Source organism: Leucoraja erinacea, chromosome 19 (genome assembly GCF_028641065.1).
Source record: "Leucoraja erinacea ecotype New England chromosome 19, Leri_hhj_1, whole genome shotgun sequence".
NCBI classification, from domain to species: Eukaryota; Metazoa; Chordata; class Chondrichthyes; order Rajiformes; family Rajidae; genus Leucoraja; species Leucoraja erinaceus.
In genome coordinates, this window is record NC_073395.1 from 40,607,824 (window position 1) to 40,623,788 (window position 15,965).

The following is a 15,965-nucleotide window of genomic DNA, read 5'->3' on the forward strand; positions in this document are numbered from 1 at the left end:
AAGTACCCGAGCCATACAGACTAGAAAGGTCCAGGTCAATCCTTTATCTGTAGCATATGACCTGATTTCTGGCCAAGATTAACATTGAACCTAAGCTATGGAGCATAAAATCAGCCAGATTTCCCTCTTCCAATACAATACCTATTTCTGAAGATGAGTATTTGTCTACGCCTAATGAGGAAAAGACTGGACTTCCAAATTCCAATATACCAACACCCAGTCGGAAGATGCACACATTAATAATTGTCATCTATATTTAAGTCCAGCAAAAAAATAAGCAGAATGAATATAAACAGCCGTAGTTTGTTAAATTAGGCAAATCTTTAGATAATATGCAGCCTTCACATTTTCTATATATGTGAATCTTAATGAATAATTAAAATATAATAAAACACGAATGCCCTTCAACTACACTGCAGCAGTTGTAGAAAACTGCAGTTAGCTAAGCCATTACTGCTCTGCAACAACTGTAAGCATGAAAATAGTTATCGGCATTGCCCGTCAAACTTAGACTATATAACATTGACATCTGCTCACGTTTGTTAACATCACTACAAAGAACAAAGCTGAAAATAGTGGCAATGCTATACCACAGATTCAATTTGGTTCAATTTTCAATGGAAATCAAAAGATTTAAATTCCAATACAAGCCTTCGTTGCGTTAAATGAAAGCAAAAAAAAGGAAGGTCTTTGCAAAGTTATGTGAGGCAATGCCTCTCTGTCGAAATTATTATTGATGACAAATTCACAAAGCACCCTTAAAATGACATAGAATTTGGAAATGCCAAAGCTGCCACTTTCCTTTCTGTAATTATAGGCTAGCTTGCAGGCCTCTTATTATTTAAAGTATAAACTCTGTCAGATCAATGAACATGCAATATTCCATGCTTTTTTTTTGCTACATCTGCTGTCTCTTTTCCTTGCTATTGTTTACCAGCTATGAGCAAAATAATGTCTATTCATTCTCGTATTTAATTATGTCAATCATTGCTGCGAAATTGGACACTAGCAAAGAAAAGGTAGGAATAAACCTCCACAATAATACATCAAGAGATCGTTCATAGGTTTAAATTATTAACCTATTTATTTATGATTATTTTATACAGAAATGATGACTCTCTTTCATGCTTTAGTAACCACTTCAGGTCAGACATATTGCTCCTCACAAATTCTCTATGATTTATATAACAAGAATGAGATAAGCTGAAAAATGATAGGATTGGTGGATTTTTTTTCAGCCTGTGCTTAATTGCTGTTTCAAAATGCATATGCAAAGGGACATTTCATTAATCATTTAATCACATCCCTAGCAGGAAGTTGGACCTAATGTTGCAAATACCCTTTTCATTTCAATACTCCATAATGCTATCGTATGCACTTGATATATTGCATATGTCATAAATTATAGCTGCTTCAAAACGACCAAGTGGATTGTTATCCCCATAGATGCTTGTTACAAAACCTTTATTAAGTTTTCTACTTATTGCCAGTTCTATTTCACAGCTTCATTCCGGTCTCCAATAACAGCTATTTCCAATGTCAAAGGTCTATAAATTACCCATGCAATCTCTAACACCATTTCACAGACCCGTTCTACTTCTACTGGTCTGCTAACAAGCCGATTACACACAAATTACTGAATACCTATGAAATATTTAAGTGCATCCTACTTTGCTATGCATTAATAAGAGGAAAGCAGTCTCTGGAATGCTGCTTGGCTGAAGTCCCTAATGTCCCCTAATGAGGCTTTTACAGTGACTCTAGTTCAAATATAGAGGTGAAGGAAAAATGCAAAGGGTGCCTTCAAAAAGCCAGCACTGTGCAAACATTCCATGAGCTAGCTCTAATTTATGGGTCACTTTATAGATATATTGATTTTTGTTTTCAAAACGGAATAAATGATGTGGTTGTCTCCCATTCAGTAAAGGAGTATGAAAGCCTTTTGGTAGATGGCCGATTCAGCCAGACCTCATGCTTAAGTCTGAAACTTGAATATCATTAGCATACCAACTTATTCACATTATTAATTAAAACATTTTTGAAGCAACGCGGTAAAGCGAAAAAAACCCAACCTGAATTTTTATGACTGTCTTTTAAAACTATTATAGGTCTCGATAAACAGAATCCATAGAAAGTTGTGATTGATTAATACTGCAACTGGAATATCTCAGAAAATGAATTTTACCATTTAATGCAAGAAACTGTGAACGGCTTTGGAGTTTTATCATATTTTCTATTTTTTCCACAATTTTCATTCTGTATATTCCCTATTCACATGAGAGAATTAACTTTATTTTTATCTATAGGTCAAACTGCTTCTAATTCCCTTGGAAGGCATCTTCATTGAAAATACTGAATGAAATCGAATTATTATCTGACTCAGTAATTCTGAAGTACATTTGGTCAAAAGAAGATGAGGAGTGCTTTTTAGTTTCTTCAACACCAATCAGTTTGCTTCAGTCTGGTTTAAAGCATTCTAATGGCAAACAAGAACCTCACAAAACTAACAGAACATTCAGTAATAGCATGCATTCTAATTCAAAGTAGTTGGACACCTAGCATTTCACCACACTAGCTTAGAGTCTGACAAATGCACAAAAGTTAACAAACAAAATTTTATTAGTAGATCCATTGCGCACATTCTTACAAAGTAAATATTTTCAGTTACAACATTTCTCATGAAAATTTATTTCTACAAAGTTTATACAGGATTACAGTTCAGTCACCTTCTGCATCAGATTTTACATCACTGGAGATATTAGGTGTTTGACTTTCCACCAAGCACTGTTAAACCTGGTGATAAATATTTAAGCATATTTGCTAAATATTTTGAGCATTTCTCTGAATATAACTATTTATTTTCCTTTGGATCATTCGAACTATTATTTTGAAATATGTCCAAATTATTGAATTTTCCAGGTGCTGCAATACTAGTGTAACAAATGTTTATACAAAATATTTAAATCAAACACAAAGAATAGAAATTGACTCTATTCCAATTCTAATTTATATTGCTAGGTTTATAATATCATGAATTATGGTCAGTCTTGGCTGATGAAGATGTCATGATATGCTCGAACATCTTCAAAGGAAAGTTCCTCTTTATATTTATCCAGTGATGTTCGCACTGGTACATCTCCTTTGACACAAAAGGCTTCTTCAAATGCGGACAATGTTATAAGAGTAAAAGACTATCATTCTTTGTATGTTGGCAGCCTGCTACATATGGGTCAGAACGTAGAAAAATCTTAACTGGTTTCTTTACAGCATGCCTTTCTGGAAAATCTGCCTGATCCAGCATTTAAAACATGTACATACAATTAACTCATCAACCATCGGAATAGGTTACTGATTAAATATACCAATCTTCCAAACTTTTAAAGTCCTGCCATTGAACTGATCATCTTATCTCATTAGTCAGTTCTGAAAATGTACTGTTAAATTTGTCAATGGCAAAATGGTTAACTCCTGTCATCATCACTTAAGGCAAAGAATGTAAAACGTGCACCAACAAGTCTTCGGCAATGTTTCAGTGGCCCAAATGTTTATTATTTAAATGTTTACATACATTTCTTCTTGTGACTCTTTTATAAATAGAATAAAATAAATTATTCTGAGCCTTCAACGTGAGGGCTTGCTGTCTCCTTTAACAATTATATATTTTGGGAGCCATGAAATGATCTTGTCATACAAGGGGGCAGGCAGTGAACTGCTCCAGTCCCAAACCTCCAGCCAGCATGAAGTATATTATATCTAAAATGTTACATACAATCAGAGCCTATTTAATAATGTTGTTTATTTAAAAATGTGTTGAACATTTACACACATCAGACATTATAGAGTCAAATTACTCTATGACATTATTAAACTGAAAACAGGATGAAACTAAATTCCTTAGTTCTGTGATTGAGTCAGTTTATATCATACTTCAACGCTAGCCACCAAATACACTACCTCAACAATGTATAGATAAAAATGCATTCAATTCCTCAGATGTTATTCTTCACTTCACCCAAAATCCATTCGATTATCAGAAAAGCAAGGCAGCAGCAATGTGTTTTCTACTGTAATCCCCTTTCCAAGTGATTTTGTGTAACTGTCTTTTAAAAGAAAAACTGTAAACTGCTTCTTACTTAAGAGAAGTTCCACTTCAGCACCCAGACAAGATTCCCTTAGAAATTTCCATCAGTCAACTATGTGAATCCACAACATTGGCCTGGATCGTTTTTTTATTCCAACAGTAAGCATGCTTTATTAATTTTTCATCGTAGTACTATATACTTGCATTAACTCTATTGTAAACCAGTAGTGAGCTCTTTCCTTCCTTTTATGAGGATATGCGTTTAGATTAGGAATGCTCTAAGGCCCAACCACCTTAATGGCTTAACTGCTATTTGGAGTTACATATGACATGCTTGGGAGGCTGCAGGCTTTAATTCTGTTTTTCACTATAAAGTTAATGGATTGGAAAACAGTGTATCTCTTAACTAAGAAGTATTTAATAGAAATCTAAATCGATTTTAAAGAAAAAAAAGTAATTGTCAATAACCTATATTGTGCATTTGAGTTAGTGTTATGTCTGTGAGAAATGGGTCACCACCTGAAGATCAAAGCATCCATTTTTAGTACAACCATATATCTGAATTGTATGCTGGAGTCTATTTACAATTATAAAACAGAGTGCTCCAAGGATAATACACTTTTGTAAATATACATAGCTGTACAGTACAGATGGATCAGAAATTTCCTACAATGTTCAATGTGAACACACTATTTTAGATACTGATTATTGATGTTTAAGTTTTGTTTATAACATTAGCTGATTTTTTTAACCTTCTAGTGATAATATTAAATATTGATTTAATTGTATTATTATTTTCTATTGTTATAATTTCTATTCTTCTCAAAAGTAAATTAGTCAAATTTTAGAATGTTAAACCAAGAAAGCTGGATTACATTTGTAAAACCCTGCACTTTGTGGTTTTATGGTGTTTAGCATGTTCACAGATAGTAATCATATACCACAGTATAGTCCAAGTCTTAACCCTTTGCTGATATATTAGGTTTTGGCAACAATTTACTCAACAATGTGCCAATTTTTTCTAAATTGTTGGCTAGGCTAACATTGTAATCTGATTTCTATATCACAAACATAATCTAATATAATTCACAAAAAGTATGAATCTAACACATCTTATTTTGTTCTTGCCTATTCTATTTGAATCTTAGTTTGAGATCAATGCATCTTCTGGTGTTTCTGAATGCTGATCTGCTTTGCAATACCCTGTAGTCTACAGTACTGTAAACACATCGTCTTTGATGTCCCTGCTAACATCCTGGCAACAAAGCAATGCAATTACAAATGAGCTAATTAACTAAATTGTTGATGGAGCATGAACAGTTCATTCACCCTGTTAGTTGCACCATGACAACAAGGGATTCTCAAATTGTGAAGTTACTCGTCTATACAAACTGCCTACAAACCACACCAGAGAGAAAGAGAAGCAGAATAAACAATAAGAAGTCTCTGTCACCAAGCTGTTGAAGTTGTACGTTGATTTTAATTGCACTGTCCATTTTCAGAGCAGTGGGCACATTTAAATTTGCACCTTCGCTTATGCACTTCCATTATTAAAGTTTGCTGGACGGATTGATTTTATTTATGAATCTGCAAATCAGGTGGATAAATTATTAAATTTCAGAGAAATATTTTTTTCTTTCAGAAATCCAATTCTGGACAAGTTGAATGTTTAAAACTGACGAGACGACACACGGAACATTTTGAATATTGTTTACTAGAGCACCACTGGAACATTAGCAATGTTAAGATTTTCTTTGCACGTGGGACAACTATTGCGAACTTCAAATGCAGAAATGATTGGAATGACTGTGGTAAACTTACTTCAAAAACTGTCCGAAATCTTCGCAAATGCTTTCACATCCAGGCCATTTACACACACCATGGCCATAGAGAGGATGACTGGCCCCAGTTTCCTCATGTGAAGAGCTGCGGCAGGATAAAACGGTGTCAGATTAATCTCAAAAGCCATAATCGTTGGAGGCTGCTAGCGCCTGTCAGGTTGCGATCAGTGACAAATAGGTCAAAACAGGTCAATTGAGCTCAGAACAGTCAGGAAAAATTAATCATTCTATTGAATAGTACAACTGCCAAGGCTGTATGATGTTCCAATTAGGACAGAAAGAGAGCCAAAGATGGCTGTTAATAAAGAGTGAAAGAAAATGGGATGACTGCATAACACTGCCTGATTATTTAGCCAGGTGACACTGATGTAAGATTTTTCACATCAAAATGCTGAATACAGTCATCACAGCAGAAACACAATAATTTTAACCTTCACTCTACATAAATTCAACTCTGGGAATACGATAAGTAGTATATTCACTTGATACAGGCTATTTTTGGAAGCCATGATATGTTAAATTGTATGTGTTAATAATGCAAAAACAGTAACTGAGCAGAACTTAAAATTATATTTTATTTCTTCATATAACCTCATAGCTGAAATGTATGTGTTGGCAAATGCAGCAAAGAAATTATTTTCACAAGTGTTTAACTAGCAGACATTGTGTTAAGCTATTTCCTTTATCGTGTGAATATAAACGGCTACTGAAGTGCAATCAAACATATTTTTGTGACCGGGCATTCTATTGTTTTGTGCGCAGAGAGGACACTTCAGTGGTTAATTAGGAATGTCACAATCTAAACATTTATAAATAAAAACCTTACATTTGCCTTAAATTCTCCCTGATCAACACAGACCGTTATTAAAATATTCAATTTATAACCTATTTTCCTCAACGGAATATGCCTGTAATTTTGCTCTATTGGGAATTCACATCAGCTGTTCCATTTATAAAAGTCTTTTTTTTTCCTGTTTATGAAGTATAAGAAAATGAATTTGCTATAATTATGAAGCGTATGTGACATATCAATGGTATTTTAAATGATGGTTAATGATATCTGTACAGAATATAAAGGCAGCCATGGATGATCAACTTTTCCCAACATGTTTAAGATTTGCAAAACAGCAGGTTTTGTTGAAATCCCAATTTACTTTTTAAAGCATTCAGATTTCTCACACCTGAGAAATCATAAAAAAGACTTTCCATTGTTTCAATATCATAGTTTCCATTGTTCCACATCAATGTTGAGGTGTAAATCAGTTTACTAGAGAGCACACAGCAGACTGAGGAGATGGTTGAATGGCTGACAAAAGACCTGTAAAAATGAAAGATTTTCATTAACTCTTTCTACACTTATTGACAAGTTGTGTTTTTTGCGTGCGACTGGGTGGGCACAAGACATGATTATCAAATATCCATTGTACTCCGTTACTTGATTCTAAACTATGACTAGGGTTGCCAACTTTCTCACTCCAAAATAAGGGACAACAGGTCAAAATAAGGGACAAATTCCTGACGGCAACTCGTTGACTGACTTGGCCATGACTGGGTGAATGATGAGTTGGCCCGGGTGCTGGACTGCGCACAAAGCCCAGCCGGCGGGGCAGCTGAGGAGTTTTAACCTGGGTGCGCTTAACGTCGCACGCAAAGTCCGGCGCCCCGTCCAATTCATGAACCGATGATTGGCCATGAGAAGGAGAGGTGGTGGTGTCGGCGGTAAGTGAAGGTCCGAAGGTCGGACAGCTGGCTGAGCTGCCGATCAACATGGCCACAGGCGAAGTGCTGCTGCTGCACTCCATGGGCTGCACTACGCCTGAACGGGTGAGGTGGGGCCGGACCCAACAGTCCCCTCGACCCGAGTAGTAGCAGTCAAATACGGGACAAGGGAGGTCCCGTATGGGACAAACCAATTTTGCCCAATATACGGGATGTCCCGGCTAATACACAACAGTTGGCAACAAGGTCCAAAGTTGTGTATCAATGTTTAAATCTCTTGGCCCAGGCTAAATGAACGTGACATTCACAGGAAGTTGCAGGCAATGGAAGGGAGTTTATTTGTTAATTTAGACATTGTAGACACTGTAGACACTGCAAGCACTCAAGTAGCTATTTCTGATATGTTTTAAGATATTTAAAACAAAGCTAATGAGTATGGCTGTGGTGACAGATCTAGGAGATTGTCCAGGGAAACAAAATATGTGGTAAGGAACTGCAGATGCTGATTTACACCAAAGATAGGCACACTATGCTGGAGTAACTCAGCGGGACAGGCCAAATCTCTGCATAGAAGAATGTTTCAGGGATCTGATGAAGGGTCTTGACCCGAAACCCCACAATTCCTTCTATCCAGAGATGCTGCCTGTCCCGCTGAGTTACTCCAGCATTTTGTTTCTATCTTCAGGGAAAGAAAATGATAGAATTAAAATAAATGTATAATTGTCATGATAATTAGTTAGCTTTAATATTATAATAAATTTACCCCAAATATTAACTTGTTAAAAGAAAGCTGTAAATCATATCTAATGTTGTTAGTATGAATTTCAAAATAATATGCAACTTTGGCAAAAATCCTATACAATTCAGTTTTCAGCTGTATAACAATCTAAAGTCTGCATCTCTGAATTCCCAATGATGTTTGAAATTTAGGAAGGAACTGCAGATGCTGGTTTAAACTGAAGATAGACTCAAAATGCTGGAGTAACTCAGCGGGTCAGGCAGCATCTCTGGAGAGAAGACTCTAATCAGACTGATCAGATATCAGACTGAAGATGGGTCTTGATCCGAAACGTCACTCATCCCTTCTCTTCAGAGACGCTGCTTGTCCCACTGAATTATTCCACATTTTGTGTCTGTCTGATGTTTTAGATTTGTTCAGTGGAAGTTTGTTTGTGACCTGAAATGGGATGGAGGGATAATTGACAACTGCTGTTTAGTGTGCAGGAGAAGAATGTGATGACTTCTAATTCCATCAGAAATCTGTTGTCATTGATGGGGGTTGCTATTCAATAGTGATTGGTTCCTATATTAATATAAATGTTATTTGTCAAAAGAACGTTCTGGTTGAGAGTTAGCTTGAGAGTTTTGTTCCTTCAATTTTACTGCATATATGCAGATTATTTGAGCTGAAAAGAAGCTGATGAATGATTTGTTTATGTATTTTGTGTGAAATCCTTTACTGAAGGATCATATATATATTGTTTCAATCCAAGAAATCCATGCCAACTGTAAAAGGAATCTATTTCTTGGACTGTAATTTTAGGTTTAGACACTGTAGCAAAAAAAAGGCCAGAAGATATATATTTTACTTTTCACAATCAAAGATCTTTCCAGTGCTTTATAAACAATTGTGTATGAATGCAACTACTGTGTAATGTATGAATTGCTCTAACCAACATGTACTAATCAAATTTACTACAAATGACTATTAGCTACATAATGGCCGTCAATTGATTCTGGTCAGGACACTGAAGGGACTCTTTAGCCTCCTGTGGTGGGTGCACTGGGATCTTTAACATCCACTTCAGAGGGCAGTGGTGCTTAGGATAGACATTGCTTCCAAAAGAGCAATATTCCCTCAGTATTACAGAAGAGTCAAGCTAGGTTCTGCACCCAGATTTGCCAGTTACAGCTTGAACATGCAACATCCTTCATGGCAAAAATACTACCACTAAGCCATAGATGATACTTTATTTATACATAAATTCACCAGAAATGTTTCAAATTATTTAAAACTGTAAGCAACTTGGATTTGTTAAACAATTAATATCAATATCCTCCATATATCTGTATGTAGGTTACCAGAATCAGGCTTACTCGTTGAGCCAAGACAGAATGCAAAGACTTAGATTTTAGATTCATCTATGTGAGATTAAAAAACGTTTTATGTGCCTTGGACCAAATACCTGCTCTTCAAAGGCTCGAGAAGCAGCAAAGGATTTATTTTGGTATATTAAATGCGGTTACATCGTACTCTGACTATGGATACTGGAATTAGGAGTAACAGAGATTTCTCTTACCCTTGAAAAGACACAAAGTGTTGGAGTAACTCAGTGAGTCAGGCAGTATCCCTGGAGAATATGGACTGGTGATGTTTCAGGTCAGGAGTACTTTCAATCACCATACTCCCTTCCCCAAATGGACTGGTGAACATCAATGAAAGAACCTTCAAGTACTGTGGTACATCACTGCATCCATAGATAATTGTTCCCCAGTAAAGGGAGTATGGTGTACAATTTTGGTCGCCTAATTATAGGAAGGATGTCAACAAAATAGAGAGAGTACAGAGGAGGTTTATTAGAATGTTGCCTGGGTTTCAGCAACTAAGTTACAGAGAAAGGTTGAACAAGTTAGGGGTTTATTATTTGGAGCGCAGAAGGTTAAGGGGGGACTTTATAGAGGTTTTTAAAAATGATGAGAGGGATAGACAGAGTTGACGTGGAAAAGCTTTTCCCACTGAGAGTAGGGAAGATTCAAACAAGGGGACATGACATGAGAATTAAAGGACTGAAGTTTAGGGGTAACATGAGGGGGAACTTCTTTACTCAGAGAGTGGTAGCTGTGTGGAATGAGCTTCCAGTGAAGGTGGTGGAGACAGGTTTGTTTTTATCATTTAAAAATAAATTGGATAGTTATATGGATGGGAAGGGAATGGAGGGTTATGGTCTGAGCGCAGGTATATGGGACTAGGGGAGATTATGTGTTCGGCACGGACTAGAAGGGTCAAGATGGCCTGTTTCCGTGCTGTAATTGTTATATGGTTATATGGTTATATGGTTAAAGGTACTGCATGGCAGGCAGATTTTGTGCATGTTTAAGAAAGAACTGCAGATGCTGGTAAAATCGAAGGTAGACACAAAATGCTGGAGTAACTCAGTGGGTGAGGCAGCATCTATGGAGAGAAGGAATTGGCAATGTTTCAGGTCGAGACCATTCTTCAGACTGATGTCAGGGGAGGGACAAAGATCGAATGTAGGCGGAGACCGTAAGACTGCTGTGAGAACTGGGAGGGGGAGGGGATGGAGAGAGAAAGCAACGGCTGTCGAAAGTTAGAGAAGTCAATGTTCATACCGCTGGGGTGTAAACTGCCCAAGCGCAACACGAGGCACTGTTCCTCCATTTTGCGCTGGGCCTTACTCTGACAATGGAGGAGAACCAGGACAGACAGGTCAGATTGGGAATGGGAGGCTGAGCCACCAGAAGATCAGGTAGGTTAAGACAAACTGAGCGGAGGTGTTCAGCGAAACGATCGCCGAGCCTGCACTTGGTCTCGCCGATGTACAGAAGTTGACACCTGGAACAGCGGATGCAGTAGATGAGGTTGGAGGACATGCAAGTGAACCTCTGCATCACCTGGATAAACTGTTTGGGCCCCTGGATGGAGTCGAGGGGGGAGGTATAAGGACAGGTGTTGCATCTCCTGCGGTTGCGGGGAAAGTACCTGGGGAGGGGGGTGGCTTGGGTAGGAAATGGATGAGTTGACAGGGCATTTCGGAGGGAGCGGTCTCTGCGGAATGCAGAAAGGGGTGGAGATGGGAAGATGTGGCCAGTAGAGGGATCCCGTTGGAGGTGGCAAAAATGTTGGAGGATTATATGCTGTATGCGATGACTGAAGGGGTGGAAGGTGAGGACAAGGGGGACTCTGTCTTTGTTAGAAACGGGGGGAAGGGGGAGCAAAAGCGGAGCTGTGGGATATTGAGGGGACCCTAGTGAGAGCCTCATCTATAATGGAGGAGGAGAACCCCCGTTCCCTAAAGAATGAGGACATCACCGAAGCCCTGGTATGGAACACCTCATCCTGGGCACAGATGCGGTGTAGACGGAGGAATTGGGAGTAGAGGATAGAGTCTTTCCAGGAAGCATGGTGGGAAGAAGTGTAGTCAAGATAGCTGTGGGAGTCAGTAGGTTTGTAATAGATGGTGCGGTGGTGATCTTATTAGTTGGGAAGATAATGTATTGGTGTGGAAAAAGCTACAATAAATGAAGACATTTCCTCAGCTGGGAAACAATCGCACATTAACCACCACGCCATCTTTAAATTTGCAGACGAAACACCATTGTTGCCATTAAGAATGCTGCATGATGAGTCGGGGTACAGAAGAGAGATTGAGAACATGATGAACTGGTCCCAGAAACTACAAGCTCACTCTCTATGTTGGCAAGGAGCCGATTGTTACTGTAGGAAGGGAAGACCGAGGAAGCAATGAATCTGTCTTCATTGATGAGAAGATGACTACAGCTTTAAGTCCTGGGCTTGGCACATTTATGCAATGACAAATAAAGCTGATTAAAGCCACTATATCCTTAGAGGTGTATAATAGAGAGCATATTGACTGGATGCATCATGGCCTGATTCTATAACCTGAATACCCAGGAACAAAGTGATAAGCATTACCCTATCGAGCACCAGTATTGACATCCCCACCATTGAAGAGACCTACAGAAAGTACAGCTTCCAAAAGGCAATGAATATCATCAAAGACCCTCTCCACCCTGGCCATGCTCTCATTTCGCTGCCACCATTTGGAAGAAGGTACAGGAGCCTGAGTACCATGACCTATAGATTCAAGAACAGCATTGAACCACACTGCACAACCCTAATGACAACATTACCTCAGCAACGATCTACTGTGGACTTTAGTTTGCTTGCGCTATGTATTTCAGCTTTGCATTCTTCTGAGCTGGTTACCTGGTAAGTTATTGTATTATTTATTATGTTATTGCATTAATGTGCCTGTAAAGTTGCAGCAAGAAAGAATTTCATTCATCCCTTCCCAGTACAAATGATAATTAAACACACTTGACAATATCATTGATGGAATATTCAAGAGAGAGTTTGATTTAGCTCTTAGGACTAAGGGAATCAAGGGATATGGGGAAAAAACTGGAACTGATTATGAATGATCAGCCATGATCATATTGGATGGCGGTGCTGGCTCAAAGGGCCAAATGGCCTCCTCCTGCACCTATTTTCTATGTTTCTATGTTTCTATGGAATCATCCCAAATTCCCAACTTAGGTGCAGTTCTGGTTGCCTGATTACAGGAAGGATGTGGAGTCTTAGGTATGGGTGCAGCAGAGGTTTACAAGTATGATGCGTCAATTCTGGGGTGTTAGCTACAGGGAAAGGTTGGGCAGAAGTGGATTGTTTTCTCTGGAACACCAAATGTTTCAGGGAGACCAAATAAAACTATGTTAAATTATGAGAGGCATAGATAGGGTAGACAGTCATAATCGTTTTCCCAGGATGGATAAAACAAATACTGGAGGACATTGCTTTAAGGTGAAAGGGGTAAATTTTAAAGGAGACTAGACCAACTGGGACCCATTGGTTCCCTGTCACACGGGTGACCTGGTCCCCCAACGCAACCCGTTCCCCAACGCAATATTGCACCACTAACCCGTAGCCCCCACGGGAAGTGTGGTCCCCCAACTCAACCCGTTGCAGAACATAATATTCCAGTACTCCTCTGCTTCCCCCAGCACTGGACTCACTTGCCTCCCTTAGCAGTGGACTTAAAAGAAAATTCCATTTGCACTTCCCCTGCCTGCCAATTGCAATACCAATTTGCCCTCCCCCTCCTGTTGAAGCTCTTGCCGTGATATCCCATTGAGGTGAAAGGTGAAAGAGTATTCCTGTCTTGCAACTTTGTATTGAAGTGTGTTGGAGGCTGGCAGGAGGGTTTTAACAGTAAAAATCATGTTAAATCTAGCTTTTTTAAAGCTTTAATCATCAATAAAGTGAAATATAGCATCAAATCTTAAATGGACGATTATGGCATGGAGATCAAAAATGTCAGAATGTGTAAAAATGTAAGTGCTAGCGGGTAGCGTTTTGAGGAAGATACAAAACATGCAGACAGACACACATACAAAATGAGACTTTTATACATATACTAGACCAAGTGCAGACCCGTTGGGTCTGCTCCCCCAATGGTGTGATCTCCCAACCCAATATTCCACCATGCACCCGTCTCCTCCAACAGAACTGAAGCTGTTCCCAAATGTAAGATTCCAGCACTCCCCTGCCTCCCTCAGCAGTGGATTTATAAAATATTCCAATTGCACCTTCCCTGCCTGCTGCAGCAGTAAAAAGTTCAGAGTGTTCCTGTCTTGCAACTTTGTTTTGAAGTGTGTTGGAAGCTGATAGGAAAGAGCAGCCGTCAACGAATCAAAAGGCAGAAAGGCAGCCGGACGCCGGACGGCAGGCGGCAGCCACACCGATTTAATATATAATAGATAGATAGATGGATAGATGTGTGAGGCAAGTTCTTTACTCAGTATGTGGTGAATGCCCGAAACCCACTGCCAGGGTTGGTGGTTGAAACAGAAACATCAGTGGCATTCATTGGCATGCATTGGCATACGGCTATACAGGGGATGGAGGGATATGGGTTATCTGCAGGTAGATAAGTGATGGTCTTGCATTCTGTTTAATGCAGACAGTGTGGGCCGAAGGGCCTGTTCTTGCGCTGTACTGTGTTAATCCATCTCTCCATACCTACATGTCATTTGACACTACTGTCTTTCCCAAAAGTTAAACACATAGTCTACGATATGGTAATATTGATAACATTATTGTATCATTCAACCAAATTGGATTAGTTAAACAATTAACATGGGTATCCTCCATATTTCAGTATGTAGGTTACCAGACCCATGCTTATTAGTTGAGCTTGGACAGAAAACTGAAAGGATATGAACAAATTTTATATGCAGGATGGAACAAAGGTGGTGAAAGTAGCGAGAATGAGCAGGGTCACTGTAACTGTAAAGGTGACTTGGTGGCAGAATGGACTAAAAACATGAATTAATACAGCAGTTACCAATTTGAAGAAGTCTTATATAATGGAAAGAACATTAAATTGGTGATTTAAATTGTGTTGGTTCAATAAGAAACAAATACCACAAATTAAAATACTATTTAAACTTATTGTGGAGCTTGAATCCATGGACATCTATCCTCATGTTGTTGTAGAATAGTGCTAAAGATGTTTAGCGGACAAAGAAAATAGGAAACAAATTAATAGGACTGAATTAATTGTTGCAATGGTTGCACAACTATTAGCATTTGCCATCTCTGCAACATGAACTGACGGTGACTTTATGATTTCTCTGCATTGTAGACATGGCCTTTTGTAATCAGTTACTTAGTGTTTCACAGAGGAGGATCTACATTAGAATTTTAAAAAAATCTGTGAATTGGTGTAATGCTAATCTATTTATGAACTAATTCTATTAGAAAATTCCCTAAAAGTCTTTAGTTTTATGGCAAGTGCATGTCCATAAGTGATAGGAGCAGAATTAGGCCATTCTGCCCATCAAGTCTACTCCGCCATTCAATCATGGCTGATTTAACGTTCCCTCTTAACCCCATTCTCCTGCCTTCTCCCCATGATCCCTGACACCCGTACTAATGAAGAATATATCTGTTTCTGCATTAAAATATCCATTGACTTGGCCTCCATAACCTTCTGTGACATCTACATGGCATTTTAAGGTATACTGATCCATAACTGTTAGTTAGCAAACTCATATGATCTATAATTCCATCAGACAAGTAGTTCAAATTTTTATGTATTTTAAAATTAAATATATTTTTTCTAAAAACACTCTATTTGCATTTCACCTACTTTAATTTTATGGCCACAATTTCCATTTCAGTTTGGTGCTCTATAAATATTTAATATGCCAGCTTCAAAATAGTGTTTATTTCCTTTCTGATTTGTTGTGTGTGAAAATGTTTGCATGCTGATAGATGCAAGGCATAATATGCATCAAGGCTTCATTATGTCTGTCAATAACTTGCAGTAGAAAGGCTGAAAGCAGCACCGAGTTGTCATTGGATTTCAAGGTATGTGTTCCTTTCAGGAGTCTCAGCCCATAATGCAACAATGCATAATAGGCACTGGAAAATATCTGAAGAATCTATAATTCTCCAATGAAACTTTACCTTACAAACTTACATACTGAATGTAAAATAAAATGAAAATAATTTAACTAGCCGGAGGTTGAGGGGAGACCTGATAGAAGTATACAAAATG

At 38.3% G+C, this 15,965-nt stretch overlaps 1 protein-coding gene across 10 annotated transcripts in view; it reads right to left on the bottom strand.

The window, feature by feature from the left end:
- Window positions 1-15,965, bottom strand: part of foxp2 (forkhead box P2) — a 361,162-nt gene that overhangs the window by 44,843 nt on the left and 300,354 nt on the right. For 9 of the 10 annotated variants that reach the window (XR_008725072.1, XM_055650878.1, XM_055650881.1 and 6 more), the window contains one exon: window positions 5,903-6,007. The exons of the other annotated variant lie outside the window; for it this stretch is intronic. Coding sequence is in view for 8 of the 9 variants with exons in the window: in XM_055650878.1 (XP_055506853.1) it covers window positions 5,903-6,007 (105 nt within the window). In the remaining variant the exon portion in view is untranslated. The remainder of the gene's footprint in view (window positions 1-5,902; window positions 6,008-15,965) is intronic. 10 annotated transcript variants of the gene reach the window in all.